Source organism: Suncus etruscus, chromosome 12, assembly GCF_024139225.1.
Source record: "Suncus etruscus isolate mSunEtr1 chromosome 12, mSunEtr1.pri.cur, whole genome shotgun sequence".
NCBI lineage: Eukaryota > Metazoa > Chordata > Mammalia > Eulipotyphla > Soricidae > Suncus > Suncus etruscus.
The window spans coordinates 20,299,364-20,323,322 of NC_064859.1; the positions used below are offsets into that span (position 1 = coordinate 20,299,364).

A 23,959-nucleotide genomic window follows, 5' to 3' on the forward strand; every position below is an offset into this window, starting at 1 on the left:
CCACAAAAAATATCCTTAGACTATAAGATCAAATTAGTGGCCACCAGCAGGTGGAGTGAGGGATGGGTAGGGGCAGTCACATAAATGGTGTCAGTTGGGCAGTGACAAACAGCACCAGGCATGTATTTATTGGGGCGAGAACCAGCGTTGATCTGACCCATACCTGGTGTGTCTTCATATTTAATGACGCAAACCATTAGGTAATCATATATGAAAATGTTACTTCATTCATTTTTTTTCTCTTTTTTAGAGATCAGGGCCAGGGAGATAGCACAAGGGGTTGGAGCACATACCTGCATGTGTGAAGCTCTGAGTTGTAGCCCCAACCCTGCGTGATCCAAGCACTTCTATGTAAGCCCACCACTCCCCAGTCATCCCAGGCACCTATCAGGGTATTGGTGACCATGTGACTCATGGCTTTCATGTGGACAGTGCAGAGGAGAGGAGAGCCCCTTTCCATCATCATATGTTCCATCGACTCCTTTGAGACATATGAAAAGGGGCCTTGTAGAGGGTAACAGCAAGGAGCACTGATGGGGTCCCCACACAGAAGGCCACATGCATGTAGTGATGCCTGCTTCTTGGGTGGCACAAGTAGCTTTTTGCATAAGACCTGGAAATGGGGCACTGAGTCCCAGCTGGCTCTCAGACCCTCAACTGGTTCCTTTCAGAAACCAGTCTGACTTGAATGAGCATCAAATTTGGATTGGCTTTCGCTTTTCATTTTCACTGAGGTCATAGCTTTCCCCTTTATTTTCTTTTTCAGTCGGATGTCATGGATCAGAATTTATTAAATTTCCTTCCCGAACAAGAACATTCTGAAGTTTATAAGATGCTTTCTTCCCATATGCTTATGACAGATTCCCCCTCCCCAGAATACTTCAAATGTAAGTTGAACTTCGATGACTTTACACAATATGAATAATTTTACCTTTAAATGGAGGCCAACATGAATTAGGAAGAGAAGACAAATTTTTTAAAATAATTTTCCTTGTGACTTAGAACATAACCAAAATCAGGGGCCGGGCGGTGGCGCTAAAGGTAAGGTGCCTGCCTTGCCTGCGCTAGCCTTGGACGGACCTCGGTTCGATCCCCCAGTGTCCCATATGGTCCCCCAAGCCAGGAGCAACTTCTGAGCACATAGCCAGGAGTAACCCCTGAGCATTACTGGGTGTGGCCCAAAAACCAAAAAAAAAAAAAGAACATAACCAAAATCTGTAAAGGTGTATATATATATATTTGGTTTTTGGGCCACACCCGGCGGTGCTCAGGGGTTACTCCTGGCTGTCTGCTCAGAAAAAGCTCCTGGCAGGCACAAGGGACTACATGGGACACCGGGATTCGAACCAACCACCTTTGGTCCTGGATCGGCTGCTTGCAAGACAAACGCCACTGTGCTATCTCTCCGGGCCCAAAGGTATATTTTTAAGCTTAAAGCTAAAACTGACTCTGGAAAGGTATAAGACATTGAGCTTTTATGAGGAAAATTTGAAAGCATGGAATTTAAAAGTAACACTTGTTTCACATGTAGTACAAAATTTTCTTTCTGAAGAGTCTTTTTTGTAAAAATAAAAAAAAATGTGCAAACTTCAGGGAAAAATCTGCCTGTTGCTAGTTTGTGATGTAACTAAAACCTGAGTAATTCTATCAGAATTCCAGGTGTTCTTTTCCTGATTCTGTCATCTGATTGTATACATCTGTGACCTTTCAGGAATTTGAAGTTTTTGTCCAAATTGGCAGCCTGCTGAGAAGGCTGGCTTTGGTGCCTGTTGAACCAAGCACACCGTATGAAATGTCTAAAGGGATGCAGACAGTGACAATGTCTTGTATGAACTTTAGTTCATTTTCCTTGATGAAGTTGTCCTGTTGTTCAATTCACTTGACTTCAAAGTGAAACAAAACACCCCTATAAAAGGGAGCATTGCTGATGAGCAGCTACCTTTTATATGGCAGCTGGAAACAACTGGAACTAATCAGTGATGACATAGCCAACCACAAACATGTGGGAGCAAATAAAAACTCATTGGTCCAAGTGTGGGCTTCAAAACTAGTGGTTTTGAAGTTGCGGTTGGGTGGTGGGACCCTGTTCCAGGGGTTACGATCCATTTCCAAAAGTCAGCCACAGTGACAGAGAGAGACCCCACCAGGGTAGACCGAAGCTCATAAGTTCCCCCAGAAAGCGCTACCCTGTAATTTGAAGGCTGTAAGACTCACCTATTCTCTCTCTCTTTTTCTCTAATGGCCCAGCTGACAACGATTTAGAGTTTTATTGCCATCTTCTCAGAGGCAGCTTGAACCCAAAGGAATTTCCAACTTACGAATACATAAAATTTGTAGGAAATTTTCGCTCTTACAACAATGGTAAGCTCTAATTGTCATGTATTGCGATCGATCATGTCTTTTATCATGCAAACGCACATGGGGGCAGAGAATCATGGAGGAGGAGAAGGGGGAGGGAGAAGATGGGCTTTTTATATTTGCATTGGGTTTTCACATTCCCAGGATGCATCTGGCACTCATAACTGTTCTCTTCCATTTAAGAAGAACACACTCCCACACCTGCCTGACATGGTAGAGTTGGTAGAGGACAGATACTGCAGCACACAACAAACAGGGCCTGTGACAGGAAATCAGAGAAACTTTCTTCATTTAGGCCCCTTTTTCTAAGACCATTGGGAGCACGTTTCAGGGGATGTGCTCCCAAAACCGCCAAGCACAATCAGTGGTCTTCTTCGAGCCATGAAGTGACCCGGCAGGGTCGGACAGGTAGTTTCGATGTCCTTCCTAACATTGCAGTAATTAATTATCCAAGCTCTGGCTGCCAGGCCTCATCTTTAAACTACGATGAAACACTCAGTTTTACTTCTGGCCCAGGCTAAACAGGAATATATGAGCCAGCTGCCAGAAACACCATGGCCCTCTCGAGTACACCAGTCCCTCCACCCCAAGACAGGCCCACATCCTATTCACTCCATTCAACACAAACTACACGCAAAGCAAATAGCTTGGAAAGATCTTGCATTTCATATAAGGACCTGTAGGTCCTTATATAAAATGTAAGATGAGTGTTGACAGGGATTTGTGGAAGGACAGGGGAGGAAAGGAGAAAAATTCCAAAGGCAAATAAATTTGGGAAGATGAGCCATGGTGGTGAGGGGTATAGGCCAGGGGAGACAAGGGGATGTGGTCCAGCATTCATTTGTGGAACTGGACCAAGGCTCTGAGCCCAGTTGGATCATTCCAGAATTTCCATCTGAATCAGCCAAAATAATGGCATCCAGCACTAATGCCGAGACTAACCAGGACCCTTCCTTAGCTTTAGACGATCCTCTCTTCCTCTCTTCTTGTTCTTTGTATAACCAGACAAGCTTTGTTTAAAAAGTACCAAAGCTGGAGTGATAGCATAGCAGGTAGGATGATTGCCTTGCAAGCAGCTGACCCAGGTTTGATCCCCAGCATTTCATATGTTCCCCCCGAGCCTGCGAGAAGTAATTTCTGAACACAGAAGTAATTTCTGAACACTTCTGAGCCAGAAGTAACCCCCTGAGTGCTGCCAGATGTGGCCCAAAAACAAACCAAAAAAAAAAAAAAAAAAGAAAAGAAAAGAAAAAAGCACCAACTAACAATATGATCCTGCCAAAGTGGCTTCCAACTCCAATGTTTAGGACTCAGGAGACCATGACTGATTCTGGGCCCTCCTGGATTCTGGGCCCACTGCAGACTCAGTGGTGTTGTGGAAGTAATTTGAGTTTAGCTTTCCCCAGGTGGGCCCCTGAATCTGGGCAATACAGGGCAAAGGAAGGCTTTGCCATGCCTAGTTGCTCATTTCCGAAATACTTCCCAAACTTCCCCAGGCCAGTTTATTTAGTCACATTCATAACTAACTGGTGGGTCTGGGGTGAAAGGAACTGAGGGAAGAGGCATTTGTAGATTAGAAGGCCCAGTGAGCCACCAGTCCTACAGCAATGACTCATGAAAGAAGATACCTCGTGGAGATGTAGATTCCCAAGCTAGATCTAGAGGATTTTCCTTTTTTTTTTTTTTTTGTGGTTTTTTGAGTCACACCAGCCAGTGCTCAGGGGTTATTCCTGGCTCCAAGCTCAGAAATTGCTCCTGGCAGGCATGGGGGACCATATGGGATGCCAGGATTCTCAGGGGTTATTCCTGGCTCCAGGCTCAGAAATTGCTCCTGGCAGGCACGGGGGACCATATGGGACCCTGAGATTCGAACTGATGACTTCCTGCATGAAAGGCAAACGCCTTACCTCCATGCTATCTCTCCGGCCCCTAGAGGATTTTCTTATGGAGCTGAGCTCTACCTGAGGGGCTGGGATGGAGCCCATAGGAAAGGCCTGAGGGCTCGAAGGCGATTTGTGTGGAGTTGAGAGAAGCTTTGCCCTCAACTTGCAAGGATGCCTCCCACAGGAATTTTAATGACACCCTCGTGCTTTCAAAGGTAATCTTTCCAGACAACATCATCTTGAGTTACAATTCGCACTGGCTTGGATTTGCTTAAATTATTAATGCTCCAGCCATATTGCCAGCTCTAAGGATAACTGTACGGAGGAAAGGTCCTGAGTCCTCGCAGTTTCAGACGAGGGAATTCAGGGGTGCTGCTCCCCCATGGCTAAAGCCACCATGAGTTTGTTTCCACGGCACTCAGGAAAGTACTGCTGAACAATACTTTAAACTCTTGTTGTGGATCAACTTTTAAAGGTTTCGAGGAAATAGGCTCCTTTCTAGATACCTAGGGCTTTTAACTTTTTTTTTTTTTTTTTAAATAAAGCTGGGCTTTATTTTTATTTCAAGTTGAGACTGTGTTTGTTTGCTTGGAAGAATGTGTGGAACTTGTGTGTGATTTTTTTTTAAAAGCTGTTACTGCTATAAATTCAGAATTAAAATAGAAAATTAAAGGCAAGAGAGTAGACTGTCTTTCCAGAGCCTATTGTATAAATTCAAGTTAAAAGGAATTTCTTAAAAACAAGTGTCTCCAGACTGTGAAACATCGGAAATATGATTCTGACCTGGATTTAACCAGACCAAAAAAAATATGTCAGAGGCAAATGAATTGCTAAGATGGAGCCCTGTGAAATCATCCACATTCAACCATTTTTATCTATAAAATGTAATTTAACTTAAGAAAAATTTCAGACATGTTATTGTAGGTTTATTTCTCAACAAACATTCAATAGTGAAATAATTTTCACAGGGTTATCATGCAGTATTGACTGGCACATTCTTAATTGGTACTTGGAAAAAGATAGAAGATCCTCATTTTTGTGAACCACAAAATAACTATTTTGTGAACTAAAAAATAGATCTATGTCCTGACATAAATTAGTGCTCACCAGAAGTCTGGGTACATAGTACAGTGGGTTAAATATATGTCTCACAAGCCTCACAAGACAAAAACATATTTGTTTCTCTTTCACTGAACTGACCCAGGTTCAATCCCCAGCACCGAATATGGTCCCCTGAACCCCACAGGAGTGATCTCGGACCCCTTAGCACTGCTGTATATAATCTAATAAAAAGCACTTTTTGGCGCCGGAGTGATAACACAACAGGGAAGATATTTGCCTTGCACTCAGCCTAACTGGGTTCAATCCTCAGCATCCTATATGGTCCCTCGAGCCTACCAGAAGTCATTTCTGAGCACAGAGCCAGACCCTTTCTGGAAGTGGGGCCCCTCATCCCCTAGTCTTGGGTTTATATGTGTGTCCGCCTGGGATCCAGAAAGCAAGATTGCAAAAGTTGCTGGTGCAACTCCAAATAGGTCAGCCTCAGCAAACAAGCCGCCCTGGGCTCTCTGGAAATCACTCACCAGTGTCTGAAAGTTCCTCTGCTCACCCCTCGACACACCACCAGATGGGATATATTGGAGAAGCGGGGCTTTTTATCTTGCACCATATGCTCTGTGAGACTCCGTGGGGTGTCTCATTTTAGGGATTTGGAGGTTGGGTTTGGTTCCTGAGTGCGTGAGGTGAGACAGCCAGACGTCCCTGGATTGGAGATGTGAGGATCCATAGAAGCAGTGTCTGACCAGCCTCCCACCAGTTCCCCCATAGGAGCTGAATGTCCCCTGCATGTCAATCACTGGAGGCATTAAGAACTTGATAGTGGGGCCCAAGAGATAGCATGGAGGTAGGGCATTTGTCTTGCATGCAGAAGGAAGGTGGATCAAATCCCGGCATCCCATATGGTCCCCCGAGTCTGCCAGGAGCGATTTCTGAGCAGAGAGCCAGGAGTAATCCCTGAGCACTGCCAGGTGTGACCCCCCGCCCCCCCAAAAAAAGAACTTGATAGCACGATGGGTAGGGCACCTGCCTCAAACCTGGCTGACCCGGATTCAATCCCTGGTATCCCATATGGTCCCCTTGATCACTACCACCAGGAATAATTCCTGAGCATCACTGGGTGGAACCCCTAAACCAAAAAAAAAAAAAATTAAAAGAAAAGAACTAGATGAGAAACTAATCTTTAGCCAAGGGCTTCCATGCCTAAGTATCTCTAGTTTTTGGATCTAGTATCTCTAGTTTTGGATCCTTAGATTAATAGGGTGCTCTGAGGCATCTTTGTCAACCTGGCCTTCCTCCTCCCTCTGATTAGATTGTCCTTTGACTGATATAAACATGTGCACAAGAAATGCACTTGGAGGACAGGAATCATGTCTTCTAGGAAACTTGACTTTGTCCTTGGAACCCTCTACCTTGTCAGTGACACTGTAGCCTTCTACGCCCTCATAGCCCCCAAACTCATGTGTTTAACAAGTGCTGAGGGAAGGAAGAAATTTCAGTAGGTTTTTATTTTCCCTTGAGGGTAATTTTTCAACCCGGTAGATTACAAACCCCCAACTTCTTCATGGGACACTCAGCTTCTTTCCAGCATCTTCCATGAACCACTCCCTCATCCCTGAGCCGAACAGAACTGGCAGGAAGAAAAGAAGATACAGACATTGCCCAGTGGGTTAGGCAGTGCCCAGGCTGAATCATGGGTGCTTTATTTTGCTATTATTTTTTCTCTCAGGAACCCAGGAACCTGGTTTTTCAGAACACACTGGAATGCACCAGTCAGCACAAAGAGAAAAGGGAATCTAAAAATAGTGCTCAATTAGTGGGAAATGTCTCATGAATTCACAGAAGTGTTTTTTTTTTTTCTTCAATATCCTAACACTCTCAGACAAACATTTTGAAAGTAACTCATAAATGGGCTCCAGGATCTTCATCTTCCTTCAGCCTTGGCAAGGCTTTCAACATTGCTTTGGCCAGTGTGTGCTGGTGCCACACGGTGTGTGCATGTGTGGGCACTCTTTTGTGAATCTGCCACCCTGGGCCAGGGAGCCAGCTGAGAGCCACAACCAGCGCTGGCCCTGGGAATTTATGAAGGGAAAGAAAACTATTCTACATAAGGGAGCTGTCTGTAGATATGAACATCTGTGCAATTAAAAACGACAATTAAAAAGCTCCTAGGGGGGGCCGGAGAGATAGCATGGAAGTAAGGTGTTTGCCTTACATGCAGACGGTCGGTTGTTCGAATCCCCATATGGTCCCCTGAGCCTGCCAGGAGTGATTCTGAGCATAGAGCCAGGAGTAACTTCTGAGCGCCACTGGGTGTGAACCAAAAGCCAAAAAAAAAAAAAAAAAAACCATAAATAATAAATAAATAAAAATACAAAGCTCCTAGGGCCAGAGGGATAGTGTAGCAGTTAAGGCATTTGCCTTGCATGGGTTAACCCATCACGGCACAGGGCTGCAGAGAAGAAGCCATTTGAGATCTCCAGGTCTGTGTGGAAGCTACTGGCAAGGCCCAGAAAGACTCTGTCAAGTCTGTGATTGGTGTGAACGGTGCTGTCACCCCTTAAGGGACCCTTTGTGCACCTGATGAGTGAAGGACAGCCAGATGGAGGAGCTCAGGAAAACACTAGCTCTGATTCCTTCCCACTGAAGGCAGAGAAATTGTGAGAAGCATGGGATGTGTTGCAGGAAAGACTCACTAGTGCCTGTCTCACAAGTGGGGGGAGTAACTGGGAAGGGACAGGTCTCAAGGGGTCAGAGCTGATCCCAGAGGGCTGTGTCAATACCAGGAGCCAGTGGTGATTCAGGGATCAATTAATAGAGGTTCTTAATTAATGGTTTGAAATCACCTTGGGAAAAGTAGCCAAGAAGTTCTTTGTCCAAGAAGGGCCAGGGAGCAGTTTGCTCCTTTTATGGGAGCAGACATGTACGAGGACAGTCCTCACAAAGGCAGACCCTTTCTAGTTTCTTTGCTATGGTTTTGCCTTGGCCTCTGGTGACAGTTCTTTGACATGCTGTCAACCTGGATTTACCCTCAGCTGTCTAGGGTTGGTTGGAAGCTTTTTTGGAAAAGGTGTTTGCTCCGCATCCAGGCTCTTCTATAAAGTATCTGGTTTATTAAGTACATGAAGATGATCATATCAGCTGAACTTTGCCCCATGGGAACATTTTCAGCTTGAAAAATCTTAGAGGTCACCAGAGGACTGCCAGGATGTACTGGCAAGCACCAGGTCAGCATAAATACTACAAAACTGCACCTAGTCTCCATGTTCACCTCTGGCCTGTCAGGTAAAGTCCAGAAAAATCACTGTTTTTTTCTTTCACTTTTTTTTTTATTTTTTGTTTGTTTGTTTTGAGGCCACCCTGGTGACTTTCAGGGGTTACTCCTGGCTCTACACTCAGAAATGGCTCCTGATTTGTGGGACCATATGGGACACAAAGGATTGACTGAGGTCTGTCCTGGTTCTGCCGCATTCTAGGCAAAAGCCCTACTGCTGCGCTATTGCTCTGGACCTCCTTTCACTTTTTTATATTCATGTTCAGAAGTAAGCATTTTTTTTTTTTTTTGGTTTTTGGGCCACACCTGGCAACCTGACTCTGTGCTCAGGAATTACTCCTGGCAGACTCAGGGAACCATATGGGATGTCAGGGTGGATCCCAGGTCGGCCACAGGCAGGGCAAACACCCTTGCCACTATGCATTCCAGCCTCAAAAATAATATTTTAGTATTTACATAAATGCACTCAGAGAGTAGGTTTTTGTTTTTATTTTTGTTGCTGCTGCTGTTTTCCTTTTTTATTTTTTTTGGTTTGGGGCCATACTCAGAGGTGCTCAGGAGTTACTCCTGGCTCTGTGTTCAGGGATCACTCCTGGCTCGGAGAACTCAACATCACGGAGTAGTTTTATTTATTAACACAATAAACGTATTCATATTAGAGACTGAAGACCACATTGTAAACTCTACAAGCGTAGAAAAGAAGACTTTATCAGTAGGCTAAAACCAAAGTCTTGGAAATTTCAGTTTTAGAATATACTTCCTGTGTGAAATAGAATAAATACTTTTTGTAAAGAAAGAGGTATGGAAATTTGTCTAGCATGAGGCTCCACTCCCCTTGTGTTTTGAGGAACCCTGGGGGGGATTTAATAAGGGCCCCAAACCCCAATCCTGAACTCTCATATCTGGGAGGTTCCGGGGAATAGCTTGTGTTGTGAAGCCTGAGAATTCCATAGACAACATGAGGTGATTTTTCTCACATTTTCTCACGTATGGTTCTGTCTCATCACTCATCTGATGAGGAGAGCCATGTCTTCCCTACCTGCCAGGGTCAACTGCACATAAGTGAGTAGTTTTTGTCACCTGTGACTCTTGACCTGGACACTGCAGCCCTGGGGATCTGATGAAGTGGGTGATTGTTTTCCAAGTGCCTCAACCTCACCCCTGAGAGAACTCGGTGTAGAAGCCCTCAAGTTCCGGGGAGGGTGCTGCACCATGCCCAGAGAGACAGGAAACTTGTATATGCTAGGATGTCACTCCTCTTCCTGAACTCCCCATCAAGAAACACTACACTCAGTGAGCCCACCTAAAAACACCACCTGATGCAGCTGAAGGCTTCTTGGCTGTAAGGAAAGGCAACATCCAGTCATGCACTTTACTGCTTACAGCTGGATCCAGAGAGCATCATGCTGAGTGGAATCACTCAGGGCGAAAGGGTCAGACACAGACTCTCTCTCAAATTCATCCCGATAGAAACAGAGCCAGAATAACAAATGCCCAACAGCAGTAGAAGGAACCCAAGAACTGTCTTCAGAAGGAATGGCTATGGGGAGAAAAGGGGTTTAGGAAGGGGAGTGGGGGGCCCGGACAAAAGTGGAAGGAAGCAGACACTCTGGCTTTAGTGCTGGACAGTTCTTTTGTTTTCTTACCTCTCCCCCATGCAGGAATGTTCTATTTAATACTGATTAACAGTATTAGAAGTCATAATGCTGGGGGCCGGAGAGATAGCATGGAGACAGGGTGTTTGCCTTGCATGCAGAAGGATGGTGATTCGAATCCTGGCATGCCATATGGTCCCCTGAGACTGCCAGGAGCAATTGCAATTTCTTTCTTTCTTTCTTTCTTTTTTTTTTGGTTTTTGGGTCACACCCAGTGGCACTAAGGGTTTACTCCTGGCTCTATGCTCAGAAATCACTCCTGGCAGGCTCGGGGACCATATGGGATGCCGGGATTCAAACCACCAACCTTCTGCATGCAAGGCAAATTACCTCCATGCTATCTCTCTATAGCCCCACCAGGAGCAATTTCTGAGCGTAGAGCCAGGAGTAACTCCTGAGCACTGCTGGTGTGACACAAAAACAAAAAATAAACAAACAAACAAACAAAAGAAATCATAATGCTTAGGGGAAAACTGTCTCAAGGCAGTTTCAGCCTCTCCACACAGAATGGGACTCTTTGCCCTTTGTGGAATATTTTCCACAATGATCAGCCAAGTGATTCTGGAGTGGTGTCACAAACGCATGTCCCCTTCTGGCTCAGCTCTCCTTCCATGTGCTGGTCACTTCTCCCATCCCTGCCTCTGTTCCTTCATCAGTGTGAAAATAGGAGCAATCACTCTCTGGGTTGTCATGAAGTGAAGGGTTTGGGGTCTGGGAAATGATTCAGGGACTGAGCTTTGCAGGTGGGAGTCCCAAGTTTTTTGTTTTGTTTTGTTTTGGTTTGGTTTGGTTTGGTTCTGGGCCACACCCGGCGGTGCTCAGGGGTTACTCCTGACTGTCTGCTCAGAAATCGCTCCTGGCAAGCACGGGGGACCATATGGGACACCGGGATTCGAACCAACCACCTTTGGTCCTGGATCGGCTGCTTGCAAGGCAAATGCCGCTGTGCTATCTCTCCAGGCCTGGGAGTCCCAAGTTTTATCCCCTGCACAGCAAAGCTGGATGTGGCCCCAACAGAGACGCAGATGAGAGTAGAAGAAACAGGATGACCACCTGTGTATGAAGACTAATGTCTGTGTGTGTGAGCTGGCGGAGACTGCAGCACTGACCCCCATGTGTCCCCACCCCCAGTGCCTAGCTCCTGCAATGGCTTCAACAACACTCTCTCAAGATCCTGCCGGCTGCCAGTAGGGAAGGAAGCCTGTTTCATAGCCACCGTCCGTCTGGCCACACCACAGTTCCTGAAGGCAAGTACCTGGGGGGAGACAGGGCACAGAACTCTTACCTCTGGGATAGAGAACATTCTCAGGTCTGCTTCTGCCCCATGACAACCACACTCTGTCCTTACTTGTGGTTCTGACCTGCAGTACAATGTAGAATTTCCACTCAGCCTGCAAGGATGGTGCTATTTTGTGACTTGGCCTTGTGTTTCCTTCTCACCAACATGTACACCCCTGAGGCGGGCTGCCATAACAGCTAGGTATTGTAATGGAGAAGCTGTGAATATCTCTCATTTTGGGAACTCCACTCCAAAAGGGACTGTGTTATGCTGGGTCCAGAGCTCAGATACAGTCACAAAGCCATTTCTACATCGCCACCCTTCTAGGTCATGGGAAGAGGGTGGTGTGACATTCCAACTGCTGGGTATTTTCCCCCAGCTTGAGAAATAAATGTAGTATCAGATAATGGTGAAATTAGCTATAGAATGCAGCCAACAACCTGGAGATTTGTGCTCAAAGATGAGATTCTTCTTGAGCGAGCCTCAAGTGAGTTGCCCAAGCAACCTCTATTTTTTCTTCACCTGCAGGAGATGTGCATAGTTGATGAACCTTTAGAGGAATTCACTTCAAGGCATAGCTTGGAATGGAAATTTCTGTTTCTGGATCACAGGTGTGTGTCGGGGGGAAGACAGTGTTGGGGTTGGGTTCTTTCCAGTGTTTGTCTATATGAGCCAATGTGCCCCATGAGCAAGAGAGTTCAAGCAGGACCATGAACAAAGTAGAAAGAAAAGTTCACAGCCAAATGAGAAACCCAGGGCAAGAGGTCCCACCCTCACCCCTCTTGAGACCCACCCCTGCAGGAGCAGAACAAGGAAAAGAAAAATTCCTGCCTCTCTCAACATGCTCAGTTCTTAAGTTCTATTTTCCATATTTACAACACTGGGTTGTATTTTTTTTTAAATGCTAATATAATTTATTTTCTTTTTTTTCAGATTTTTTTAATTTTATTTGAACACCTTGATTACATACATGATTGTGTTTGGGTTTCAGTCATGTAAAGAACACCACCATCACCAGTGCAACATTCCCATCACCAATGTCCCAAGTCTCCCTCCTCCCCACCCGACCCCCGCCTGTACTCTAAACAGGCTCTCCATTTCCCTCATACATTCTCATTATTAGGACAGTTCGAAATGTAGTTATTTCTCTAACTAAAATCATCACTCTTTCTAGTGAGCTTCCTGAGGTGAGCTGGAACTTCCAGCTCTTTTCTCTTTTGTGTCTGAAAATTATTATTGCAAGAATGTCTTTCATTTTTCTTAAAACCCATAGATGAGTGAGACCATTCTGCGTTTTTCTCTCTCTCTCTCTGACTTATTTCTCTCAGCATAATAGATTCCGTGTACATCCATGTATAGGAAAATTTCATGACTTTATCTCTCCTGACAGCTGCATAATATTCCATTGTGTATATGTAGCACAGTTTCTTTAGCCATTCGTCTGTTGAAGGGCATTTTTACTATTTACTATGGTAAATAGTGCTGCAATGAATATAGGTGTAAGGAAGGGGTTTTTGTATTGTATTTTTGTGTTCCTAGGGTATATTCCTAGGAGTGGTATAGCTGGATCGTATGGGAGCTCGATTTCAAGTTTTTGGAGGAATCTCCATATCGCTTTCCATAAAGGTTGAATTAGACGGCATTCCCACCAGCAGTGGATAAGAGTTCCTTTCTCTCCACATCCCCGCCAACACTGTTTATTCTCATTCTTTGTGATATGTGCCATTCTCTGTGGTGTGTATTTTTTACCTTCAATTAGACCTAGAATGGGTAGAACTAGAGCTACCTGTTCTCTGCCCTTTAAACACACCTTGGCTCTGGTCTCCATTCATTTATAGCTGTTTCAAATGATTCAGTAATGTTAATGTTGATTGTTACTTGGGCCTAGTTGAGCCAAGGACAATGAGTACCTAAGTACCCCTCAAAAAAAAGACAGAAACCCTAAACAAGAAGCACTTTTGAAAAAGGCAACCTTTCCCTTTCCGACCTGTGGAGCACCATGCTTGCCTTGTCTGGGGATTTCAGGGCTGATCCTGGAACCCAGTTTCTGCCTTGTTCTAGAGACCCAAGGCTGGTTCTAGGTTGGAGGCTGTTGGGACCCGGCAGTGCCATGGGTTTCTTCCCGGGAGCCCTTGGCAGACAGAGTCCCCCTTGTCCTCGGCAGGGCCCCACCCATCATTGGATACCTGCCCTTTGAAGTCCTGGGCACCTCGGGCTATGACTACTACCACATCGATGACCTGGAGCTCCTGGCAAGGTGCCACCAGCACTGTGAGTCCCCAAGATACCTTATCAGGGGTGGTTCTCTGTCTCCAGCCTGGCTAGGGCTCCCAGGCCTTGGAAGGCCACATGCTTGGGGAGTTCAGAGACTCTTTTTTCCTCTGAAATGATCTCAGTGTGTGATCCAGGTCCTCATCTGCACTGTCTCTGAGCTTGGCCAGCACCTGGAAGAAATGTCTACATACACACACACACACACACACACACACACACACACACACACACACACACACACACACACACACACACCACCTCTGTGGCATCATCAGACACAGCACTGTTATGGGAGAGAAACTGCAGACAAGGTTCTAGCTGAGATCCGGAATATCATCCTGGGAGTCTCCTATGAAGGAGCAGAACTTGGGACATGGTAGAAATGAATGCAGGAATTGGGTACTCATCCTGGGGAGCAGCAGAATATGGGGACATGTTGAAGAGATTGTGGAAGGGAGAATAGTCTAAAAGAATCAGGCATGAGCCCCTGAGAATCAGAGTTACTACTCCAGATCCTCTTGGTTTGGCGTCATCCCGAGAATATTTCTGATCATCCCAACCCAGGCTCTCAGTGACCAGCCTTGTATTTGACCATGCTCTGGCTGGCTCTGCTGCTCCTGTAGCTGAGGGAACTAGAAGCTCCTTCAGGGTGCTCCGTGATCATTGAGGTGAATCTTTAAACTCTCATTCCTTGGAGAAGCCTCCTCCTTATAAGGGTCCCAGACACAAGGCTGGAGCAATAGCACAGCAGCAGGAACATTTGCCTTGCAGATGGCTGACCTGGGTTTGATCCCCAGCATCCCATATGGTCCCCTGAGCCTGCCAGAAATGATTCCTGAGCACAGAGCTAGAAGTAACCCCCTGAATATCACTGGGTATGGCCCAAAAACAAAACAAACAAGCAAACAACACAAAGGGTCCTAGACATATCTCTAAAAAAGGCTCCCCTCCTCAAGCCCCAGGTTCCCAGATTCGGAACTTACAAATGACCAAGTTTTACAGGTGACTTGTGGGCCTTTAAAAACCTGACAAGCATGGCTATCCCAGTGGGCTTCAGGTTCCCCTGGATATTCTAGGAGAGAAGAAAGATATAGGCTGCCTTGGTCTTCTGAATACTGTGCCTGCATTTGGGCAAGACATTCTCACCCCATCCAGCCCACATCTCGACACTCTCATGTTCTTCTGAGAGTTCTTCAGCCTCGTGTTCTCCAAGTCAGTCCTTCTGTAGCCATAACCTACTAGCCAAGGTTTTTTGTTTGGTTTGGTTTGGTTTGGTTTAGGAGCCATACCCAACAGTACTCAAGGGTTACTCCTGGCTCTGCACTCAGTAAATCACTCCTGGAGGTGCTCAGGAGATCATATGGGATGTCAGGATTAAACCCAGGTTGGCCACATGGCAAACACCCTCCCTGCTGTACTACGCTGCCCCCTCCCCAAGCTATAATTTTCTGTGTTGCATAAAGAGACACAGACTTCCAGGCAGTCAGCAACAGAGACCAAAATGTTTTCTTCTCTGGACTCATTTCCCATTTGCTGGCCTTCCCAGGTGAATAACCCAACATTCATTCTGCTTATTCATTCTGGGTACTCCAGAGAAGCTCACAACAGCTTTCCCTGCTGGGGCCTTTTTGCAGTCCCATGGTAGCCCTAAGATTGGAGGTTAGGGGTTGTCTCTAGCCCACTGTTATTTTAGAACCATGTGAACCATGTGAACTAAAAGCACACTGCTGGCTTACAGCTCCTGGCTTGTCCAGAAGCGGCTAATAGTCAGATCTCTTTCCCTCCAACTCTCAATCCAGTGTCTGAATCTCTCCTGCCCCTCCAGCAAAGTGAGCACCAGCCTCTTCTTTCTTTAAACTTTATTGATTGATTGATTAGTTTTGGGCCACACCAACGGTGCTCAGGGGTTACTCCTGGCTCTGTACTCAGAAATTGCCCCTGGCAGGCTGGGGGACCATACGGAATGCTGGAATCCAGGTTGGCCACATACATGGCAAACACCCTACCACTGTGCTATCTCTCCGGCCCCTCTCTTTCTGATTGAACTCCATTATGGGACCCTGAGTAGATCTGCCCTTACTTAAGGATCTCATAAAGCTTGAGAATTCAAAAAGCAATTGGATTGTGTTTCTAGTGTCATGTGCCACTATCCTGAGCATCACCTAAATAGAACTGCATAGCATAGGCTATAAAGAGTACAGGAGGCTAGAACACATGTTTCAACATGCTTGAAGGACTCTCAGTTCTTGGCCCTAAACCAGGGTCAGGAGCAATCTCTTGCATTAATGGGGGAGGGAGATAGTCCCCAAGTCCCTCTGGACTCCTCCCCAAAAGATTATCAGCCCAACTGGGGAAAACCATCTGGGTTTTGTTAGAATTTGGAGTCAAAGGATGAGAATAAAGCAAAGCAAGACTGTATTCTGTCAGCCACAGCCCCCAAAATGGCTAGCCAGGGCCACCTCCGGCAGTAGGCAACCCCCCAACAGGGGTTTATATAGGAAGAGGAGGGTCTAGTTTCTGATGATCTTTAAAACAATTGGCTGTTGTCTAGGGTAACTCCATTATGTCCTTTTCAGATAGGCTACTTGGTATGGCCAGATATCTCGGGGCAGTGTCAAATGGAAACTTAGGCTTGAGAAAGAGAAGCCTAAGAGGTCAGAACAGAGAGCCTTTTACAAAATGGCTTTTCCCACCCATATTCAGAACCTAGAGCCCCACAGTTTGGTGCTTTTTCCTTGCAAGTCTATCTCCTTCACAGTAACCCTACAGGCAGACAGAGTTCCTTCTGCAGGAGACAACTCACACATTTGCTTTTCCCCATAGTAATGCAGTTTGGCAAAGGGAAGTCTTGCTGTTACCGGTTTCTGACCAAAGGACAGCAGTGGATCTGGCTGCAGACTCACTACTACATCACCTACCACCAGTGGAACTCCAAGCCTGAATTCATCGTGTGTACACACTCAGTCGTCAGGTAGGGGGTCAGACCCACCGCCTCACTCACCCAGCACTCAGTTCCTGCCCGGAACTTGCCTAGTCCCCTCTCCCAGCTGAAATTCTCTTGGTGCAACCATTTAATCAGCCTTTGTCTCCTCAGGACCACTTGATACTCAGATCTTCCTTAGAAAGGAATTTCAGAAAGCAAAATCTTTTTTCTTTGACTTTTGGGTCATACCCGGCAGCGCTCAGGGGTTACTCCTGGTTCTACACTCAGAAATCACTCCTGGCAGGCTCTGGGGACCATATGGGATGCCGGGATTCGAACCACCGTCCTTCTGCATGCAAGGCAAATGCCTTACCTCCATGCTATCTCTCCGGCCCCAGGAAGCAAAATCTTGACTCACCCACTTAATATTCTTTCTCATCTCCAGCCACTGAGTCATCTCCCCTTGTCCTGTTTGGAAAAGAAAGTTTAAATTTTGCCTCTGAGTAGCTCAAACATCTGGTCTCCTTGGTTTTAAGATTGGGGTGCTATTCAGAAGAGACAGGCTGATGGAGGGAGAGGTTCCTGGTGCCCTAGGGGTCTCCCTGTGTGCAGGAGTGGCAGGGTTGGGAGGCAGGATCACTGAGTCTGTGAAGGAAGGAGACAGGTCTTTTAGCTGGGTTGGGTTCTTGGTTTGGTTTGGTTTCTTTTTTTTTTTTTCCTTTTGGGTTACAACCAGCAGCACTCGGGTTACTCCTGGCTCTATGCTCAGAAATCGCCCCTGGCAGGGGACCATATGGGATGCAGGGATTCGAACTACCATCCTTCTGCATGAAAGGCAAACACCTTACCTCCATGCTATCTCTCCAGCCCCTGGTTTGGATTCTTTTTTTGTTTTGTTTTGTTTTTTTGTTTTTGGGCCACACCCGGCGGTGCTCAGGGGTTACTCCTGGCTGTCTGCTCAGAAATAGCTCCTAGGGGCCGGGCGGTGGCGCTAGAGGTAAGGTGCCTGCCTTACCTGCGCTAGCCTAGACGGACCGCAGTTCGATCCCCTCCCCTCCCCCCTCCGGCGTCGCATATGGTCCCCCAAGCCAGGAGCGACTTCTGAGCGCATAGCCAGGAGTAACCTCTGAGCGACACTGGGTGTGGCCCAAAAACAAAACAAAACAAAAACAAAACAAAACAAAAAAAGAAATAGCTCCTGGCAGGCACGGGGGGGGGGGGGGGGAACCATATGGGACACCAGGATTCGAACCTACCACCTTCACCTTAGGTCCTGGATCAGCTGCTTGCAAGGCAAACACCACTGTGCGGGGCAGGGCGGTGGCACTAGAGGTAAGGTGCCTGCCTTGCCTGCCCTAGCCTTGAACGGCCCACGGTGTCCTATATGGTCCCCCAAGCCAGGAGCAACTTCTGAGCGCATAGCCAGGAGTAACCCCTGAGCATTACCAGGTGTGGCCCAAAAACCAAAAAACAAAACAAAAAAAAAACACCGCTGTGCTATCTCTCCGGGCCCTGGTTTGGATTCTTATTTGTTTGTTTTTAGTTTGGTCTGGCCATGTTTTGCAGTATGCTCAGGACTTAGCTCTGATAGTCTGTGCTCAGGGATGAGTCCTGATGGGATTGGGGGGGGGGGGGGGAGATTGTATGTAAAGCCAGGAATCAAACTCAGATCAGCTGCATGTAATCAAATGCCTTCTCCATTATACTGGCCGGTCCAGTCGATATATCTAATCTCTTCGCTTCCCTCAGACTACAGGATTGTTAAGGACAGGAATCTATTTGGGGGGTTATTTTGTTTTGGGGGGCCATACACGATGCTACTCTCCCCTGTTCCAGGGTGCTCCTGGCATAGGGAACAGGCCTTCTGTGTGCTAAGCATGTGCTCAGCCCATTGAGCTCGTTGGTTCCATAATTTAGAGCTGGATGAGAAGAGAACATCATCTGAGGAGAGCAGAAGTAGAAGTGCATTTGATGGGTATATCTATATGTATTTACAGCAAATTGATAGAGATACACAAACGCATTTATTTTATATATGTGTATGATGTGCTAGATGTAACCAGATTGACATAAATACTGTACATACACATACATACAAAACTAGATAAATACAGATTTTCTACATATACACTTCATTTAACTACAGACAACAGATAATGAGTAGATTACTAGCTAGACATAGATACTCTCCATTCATAGATACTCTTCATTAGATTACCTACAACAGATAGACATGCTACATTACATAGATATACACTACAGTTTGATAATAGATCAATAATAATAGATAATCATTTATTTAGTTTAGATATCAATCTATATATGGTTTAGATATCAATACAAATCAGAAGCATTCTATTCTTATAGATATGTATAATGTTGGTCAGAGGTAGATGAATACATAAATAGACACTACCCATCTATACAGTGTTGAGATAGGGAACAGGAGATGGTAGTTGATAGGTAGGTGGTAGGTAGCTACTGAAGGGAGATACACATGTGCGTTGAGGTATATAGAGCCAACAAGGATGCTCTCTACTATACTCAGTGGGAGAGAAGGGTGAGGAACAGCACTCATGTCCTTGTGTCCTTGGCCAGTGGCCCTGGCCATCACACCCTTCATCCTCTGTTGGGGCCTCCTTTCGTACTTCTCAGCCCACCCAGGGCCTGCAGCAGACAGTGGTTCTGATTCACTCCCTGCTACCACCTGGAGGCCTTTGCTCAAGTGTCCCCAAGGAAAGCTCCACTACTAGTAGTTAATATTAATAGTAGCTAGTATTAATAGTGTCTCCTTCCTCAGACTCTGGTCTGATATTCTGTTTTTCTTCTTCTTTCTCTAAATCTTAGAACCTCCCAAATCTTAGAATATCTCTGTCCATGCCCCCACAGAGACAAGGCCACCCCAACTACATGGATTTACACATGCTTTTTTTTTTTTTTTTTTTGGTTTTTGGGCCACACCTGGTGGCACCTCACACTCAGGGGTTACTCCTGGCACTGTGCTCAGATATCGCTCCTGGCAGGCTCAGGGGGCCATAGGAGATGCTGGGATTCTAACTACAATCAGTCCTAGGCCAACAGCTTGCAAGGCAAATGCCCTACCACTGTGCTATTTCTCCAGTCCTACACATGCATTTTTGTAAAGTGGGTCCATGGACTCAGCAGCATGTATGTCTGGCGAGTTGTAAGCTCATTGGAGAGAACATTTTCTAAAGGTTTTAAGAACCAACAAAGTCAGCTCATTTGTTTCTACTTGCACAGTCCAAACTGAAAAGGTTTTAAGAATGGCTTCTAGTTTTTATTAAGCTCTTTGGTTAGAGGTTGAAGATTCTTCTCTGAATGAAAATATGTTTTTAGATGGCTTGAACAATAATACAGTGGGGATGGTCCCTGCCATGCACACAGCTAACCCAGGTTCGATGCTTCAGTGTAAAACCAACCACATGCTGTATCTCCAAACCCAGGTGAATGAGTCTAAAGCAGGGTCACACAAGAAGTAATCCAAACAGGCTGGGGTGAAACATATGTAGTCTGGCAGTCTTCTACCTCTTATGGAGAGCCAGCTGCCTGCCAGAACTGCTGTTTTTATTGACTACAAAGACCACTTCTGGGAGGGGCACTAAAAACAGATAGCTCAGGCTATCCTGAGCCAGCCCACCCAGGTTTACAAGTAAGACAATCTCTGTTTTGGGGTAAATCCAAGGTATAAACAAACATACAAAGGAACCAGGGATAATCTTTGTTTTAGGTAAAATAAACTGTAATCTAACACCCCAGCATCTCATTTGATCCCAAGCACCACCAGGAGTAATTCCTGAGCACAAATGCGGAAGTAACCCCTGAGCACTGCTGTGTGTGACCCAAAACCCAAACATATATAATATGTACATATACATATATATATATACACATATATTTTTAAGATAATTTGTTGGATGTGGAGTGCATGGCGAAGTAAGAACAAATGTCTCCTTAAAAGGTACTGGAATGTACAGGGCCAGGCGGTGGCACTGGAGGTAAGGTGCCTGCCTTGCCTGCGCTAGTCTAGGATGGACCTCGGTTCGATCCCCCGGCGTCCCATATGGTCCCCCAAGAAGCCAGGAGCAACTTCTGAGCGCATAGCCAGGAGTAACCCCTGAGCGTCACAGGGTGTGGCCCAAAAACCAAAAAAAAAAAAAAAAAAAAAAAGGTACTGGAATGTAGCATTAAGAATCACTCTAGGGGCTGGTCGGAATGCAGTGGTGTTTATAGTTAATTGATCACAGCCAGTTATAGATTTCTTTGTTCCTCCTCCACTCCCACTGCTTCACTTGACTAGCCTAAAAAAAATAAATAAATAAAAAGAATCACTCCAGGGGCTGGAGAGGTAGCACAGGGCTCTTGTCTTGTATGTGGTCAACCCAGGACAGACAGTGGTTTGAATCCCAGCATCCCATATGGTCTCCCGTGCCTGCCAGGAGCAATTTCTGAGTGTAGAGCCAGGAGTAACCCCTGATCGGCTCCTGGAGTGACCCAAAAACAAAATTTAAAAAAAAAAAAAAAAAGAATCACTCCAGTAGGATTTAAGCATCCTGAAAACTCCCTTTCTCAACCAAGTTCCAGGTCTGGCCCCCAGGGTGGCAGGTATTTAGGGGTGGGTCTCTCACGAGATGCCTTTCTGACACTGTCACCCTGGAATGGCCCCCCTGATTTTCCCTGTCCAGTTATGCAGATGTCCGTGTAGAGCGGCGACAAGAGCTGGCTTTGGAAGACCCACCGTCCGAGGATGCCCATCCCACAGGACTGAAGGTAGGCGAATCCCTGCCAGGCCCACAAAGGCCAAGAGCCTATTGGGAGCTTTATAATATAAACAGTGTACAATAAGGAGTATTTTTAAATATGTCCACCTTAGTAAAAGTTCTATTTCTTGGGGCCAGAGAGATAGCGTGGAGGTAAGGCATTTGCCTTGTATGCAGAAGGTCGGTGGTTCAAATCTCGGCATCCCATATGGTCCCCTGAGCCTGCCAGGAGTGATTTCTGAGCACAGAGCCAGAGTAACCCCTGAGCACAGCCGGGTATGACCCAAACAAACAAACAAACAAACAAAAAAAGTTCTATTTCTTGAGCTGCTTTACTACCAATCCCATATTTGCTTACTTATCCCTCATGGCAATCTTGTTCTTCCAAAACACTGTACCGAGGGGTACAGGACTGATCTCAAAGCTTCTATGCAACTGTTCACTGACTCACAGAGGCATGAACCCTCTGTCTCTCTTCCCCTGCTCCACCACACTCTCCTGCCACCACTCTCTAGGCCTGCAGGACTCTGTTAGCAGCCTTGTTGAGCAGCGGTTTCTAGGGAAAGAATGTCCTTCTTGAAGGCCAGACTGGCCGTCCTCCCACAATCGAAGCTGTCTGGTCCCCTCTGGCCAGCCCTATCCTGGACCTCATGCATTGGTAGGTAGATCAGAGCCAAGTTTTGAAGCTTATACACATAAACGGGAAGAAAAGGAGAGAAAGCAGGAAAGGGAGGGACTGGTCATTCACCTAAGCCAGCATAGCTGACCTATATCCTCTGCTCAAGAAGAGAAAATGGGGGCTTTTCAGGCTGTGGGTCATGGACAAATCCCCACACTTGGACATAACGAGCACAGCAGCCACAGGAAAGGGCTGTGTGAGTTTTTCCGCATTTACTCACACTGCTCAGCTAATTTCTTTGCTACCTGGAGCATATGTTTGGTCAACAAACCCCACTCTCAAGGGTCTGATCTGGGGACACGCTGACACCACACCTGTCTCCAGGTAGGCCTCAACTCCAGTCACACCCTTTTTGTTTCCTTTTGCACCAAGGTCATCTGTCACCAAGGTCATCATTCTGACCTAGCCCCACATGTCTGTCCACTTTCACCAGAACCATGACACAAAAGAAAGCATAGCCATGTGCAGGCTCTGATACCCAACAGCAGGTCCTGGGCCAGAGTGGCCAATGTTCTCACCATCCTTCTAGGACTAGACTTGAACCTGCCTCCTAAGATCATGTTCTTTCTCTTTAAAATAAACCTAGTGATGGGGCCAGAATGATAGCACAGCAGGGAGGGCGTTTGCCTTGCATGCAACCAACCTGGGTTCAATCCCTAGCATCCTCTATGGTCCTCCGAGCATCACCAGAAATGACTCTTTAGTGCAGAACCAAGAGTAAACCACCACCAGGTGTGGCTCAAAAACAAACAAATATCTGGGGGGAAAAAATCACTGTACAGGGCCAGTGTGATAGCACAATAGTAGGACATTTGCCTCGTACACAGCCAACCTGGGTTTACTTTCTGGCATCTCATATGGTCCCTTGAGCCTTTGAGGAACAATTTCTGAGTACAGAGCCAGGAGAAACCCCTGAGAGCTGCTGGGTGTGGCCCAACACCCCCCCCCAAATCACAGTCCAAAGAGAGAGAGCACAACTAACTAGAATCCCAATATTCAGGTACCCAGATGATAAATATATTTATTTACACATAAATATATGCATCTTCATATATCTTCACCATAATGTGCTGGGAGATTGTTTCTAAACAATGTGGTATTTTTTTTCAACAAGTTTCCAATTTTTTTGCATATTTAGAGTCACAATTCACTCCTGTCATCTCATTGCTGAAATGTGAATGTTTGTGTGTGTCCATGCATATGTGTGTGTGTACGTGCATGTGTTTTCAGGAGAAAGGTTCAAGCCTGGACCCTCAGCAGCACCTGGCTGCCCTTGACATGGGCACCTCTGGCCTTAGCACCAGTCACTCACCATCAGCATCCTCAAGAACTTCCCACAAGTCTTTGCATACGGCCATGTCCGAACCCACCTGTGAGTATGACCCTGCAGATGGGTGGGAGCATCTACCTTTGGACCCAGGCAGGCAGGGCTCAGGGTTCCAAGGAGGACACATGTTGCTCTGGGGGACGGGGGACTCAGACTTCTCTTTCTTGGCCACTGACCTCCTGCCTTCTGTCTCTGCTAATCCAGCTCCTCTCCTGGAGAGTGATGTATGGAGTGTAATTGAACCAGGTTCACTCACTAGGGAGGGACCTGAGTAGTCTGGGGGTTGAGCCCTGTGGGGGGAATAAAGTCGGGGTGGCTGCCAGGGGTCACCTCCTCCCAGGCCTGACTGGAAACGGTGTGGCTCAACTGCGCCTTCGTGCTGGGCTTTCGTCCTGGCAGGTTGCAACCAAGCCCACCTCTCACACATGCCCCTTTTCATATCACCCTCCTTTTCACAAGAAAGCCCTTGCAAG

General features: G+C 46.3%; 1 protein-coding gene across 1 annotated transcript in view; it reads left to right on the forward strand.

Moving 5' to 3' along the window:
• Positions 1 to 23,959, forward strand: part of NPAS2 (neuronal PAS domain protein 2) — a 166,623-nt gene that overhangs the window by 116,802 nt on the left and 25,862 nt on the right. The window contains 8 exon segments of the mRNA XM_049785143.1: positions 767 to 887; positions 2,248 to 2,361; positions 11,358 to 11,473; positions 12,034 to 12,116; positions 13,670 to 13,776; positions 16,603 to 16,750; positions 21,406 to 21,490; positions 23,390 to 23,531. Of these exon segments, the coding sequence (XP_049641100.1) occupies positions 767 to 887; positions 2,248 to 2,361; positions 11,358 to 11,473; positions 12,034 to 12,116; positions 13,670 to 13,776; positions 16,603 to 16,750; positions 21,406 to 21,490; positions 23,390 to 23,531 (916 nt within the window).